Source organism: Amphimedon queenslandica, unplaced genomic scaffold (assembly GCF_000090795.2).
Source record: "Amphimedon queenslandica unplaced genomic scaffold, v1.1 AMPQUscaffold_6493_Cont21549, whole genome shotgun sequence".
Taxonomy (NCBI): Eukaryota; Metazoa; Porifera; class Demospongiae; order Haplosclerida; family Niphatidae; genus Amphimedon; species Amphimedon queenslandica.
The window spans coordinates 1-1,884 of NW_003553216.1; the positions used below are offsets into that span (position 1 = coordinate 1).

The window sequence follows — 1,884 nt, forward strand, 5'->3', positions numbered from 1 at the left end:
AGGGTCTTCATACAAAGCAGTATAATATACTAATATGCTTGTGTAATGCGTGTAGGCTTTTAATACACCTTCACATCCTCTTGGGGTACTAATGAACAGGCTGGAGACTGTATTCAGAGACAGTTATGGCGGTATTGGTGCTAATAGGTTCCTCCTGCCTCATGCTATATCAGAAGTACAGTATATCATCAAACGACTTCACAGCATTGTCAGGTAACAGGCTTGATGCATTAGTAGACAGTGTTCACACACTATTGGATCTGTTGATAGGATTCTGTTCCCTTTTTTGGATGGTTCTGATCAGGACGTGACTGCTATTGGGTTAACTCGATTGGGTGATGCTGACCCTGACGACTACCTCTGCATTAACTCAGGTAATATGAGTATTATTGTATTCATGAAAGAGAAGCCTATATCAAGCATACATAGGGGAAGCCAAAAACAGCCTGTGGTTATTTATATTAAATATACATGTATATAATGAAAGCCTAGGATCACATACAATGTACACAGTACTGAGTACATACTGTATGAATTATAAACTGCTTTTATATTCTTTTTGTAAAGTGCATGTACATGGAAAGTATAGCTGTATGTTACTGGTTGTGAATGACTACTTTGTGTTTTATAGGCTACACTTTGTTACATCCACTTGTATTCCAGCGTATCTATCCATCACTGAAGATGCTATACATATTGCATCATGTTGATGATGACAAGGAGTACAGTAGAGGGACAGAGTTTCTATCTCAAATGGACGACGAAAGACTTCTTCATTTTATACATTTTCCACAGTAAAATTAGCTATTGCTTAATTGACTGTTATTTTATTTGTTATTTTAGAAATTTATGTAAGACGATTTTGGGAAAAGAAGACAACACTGTTCTCGAGGTAGGCTATGTTTGTATTAACTCTGTGTACTGTTTTTACTGTTATCAATATTGTTAGGATCTAGAGAATGCTGCTATTGTACTCCAAAGGATGAAGTATGTTGTGATAATTTTGGGTATAATAATTTTCACTTCTTGGTTTACTTGTTTTGGCAGTACGCTATATGCACCTGGGGAATTTCTGGACCTCTTCAGAGTTGCATTTCAGCAGCTGTCAAATGTATGTATTAATGCACTCATAACCTATAGACTTTCAACAGGAATTGATTTTTAACAGGAATTGATATACATGTAGATTTCATGAATTATAATACTACATTATTTTGTTATCATGCCTTACCCAGCAATTTTCACTTGATTGTGCATACATATACAATCACTTTATGAACCTATCAAACAGCTGCCATAAGTTACTGTGTCTCCTTTACATTTCATAGATCCAGCAGTTGTCTTGTGATGTATTGCTACCATCAGTTGTGTTTATTGTGGTAAAGGCTGGTCTCTCTCATCTTGGAGCTTATCTTCATTATTTGACTGACTTTGCTTATACTGAACCTGCCGATGAATATACATTAGTCACTTATGAGGTATATCATTTTGTTATTATCATCAATGATTCATTTTGTTATAATTTTACTCTCACACTAATAGGCAGCTTATAACTTTATTAGAAAACAAGGTGCACTCACTTAATGAGAGAGAAATGGAAATTATTATTATTATGTATGTATGTATGTACAGTGTTATTATCAAATCATTTTTTATCATTCTGTTAAGCTTTGTTAATTTAATTTAATAAATGAACCAGAACCACTGCATACATTAGGGTTTACATGTGTGGGATGCGTGCTCGGCTCGTGGCGGTTATTTTTGGCGGGACACGTTGTGACGTTGCCAGTTCCAACTTTGGTTAGTTTTTAATCAATACTTTGCCTGCTCAAGTTTGAATTGACACCTCGTGTACCGGCATAATGGAGAAACTTTTGCTTCTTC

The 1,884-nt window shown here is 35.4% G+C and overlaps 1 protein-coding gene across 1 annotated transcript; it reads left to right on the top strand.

Annotated features, from left to right (window-relative positions):
- The first annotated feature begins 41 nt into the window (after positions 1 to 41).
- LOC105315971 (alsin-like) lies at positions 42 to 1,687 on the top strand. The gene is made up of 8 exons (XM_011410755.2): positions 42 to 213; positions 271 to 374; positions 632 to 794; positions 844 to 892; positions 950 to 987; positions 1,048 to 1,111; positions 1,329 to 1,478; positions 1,543 to 1,687. Exons 1-8 carry the CDS (start codon positions 92 to 94, stop codon positions 1,582 to 1,584), a joined length of 732 nt encoding a protein of 243 aa, XP_011409057.2. The 5' UTR covers positions 42 to 91; the 3' UTR covers positions 1,585 to 1,687.
- The last annotated feature ends 197 nt before the right edge of the window (positions 1,688 to 1,884 follow it).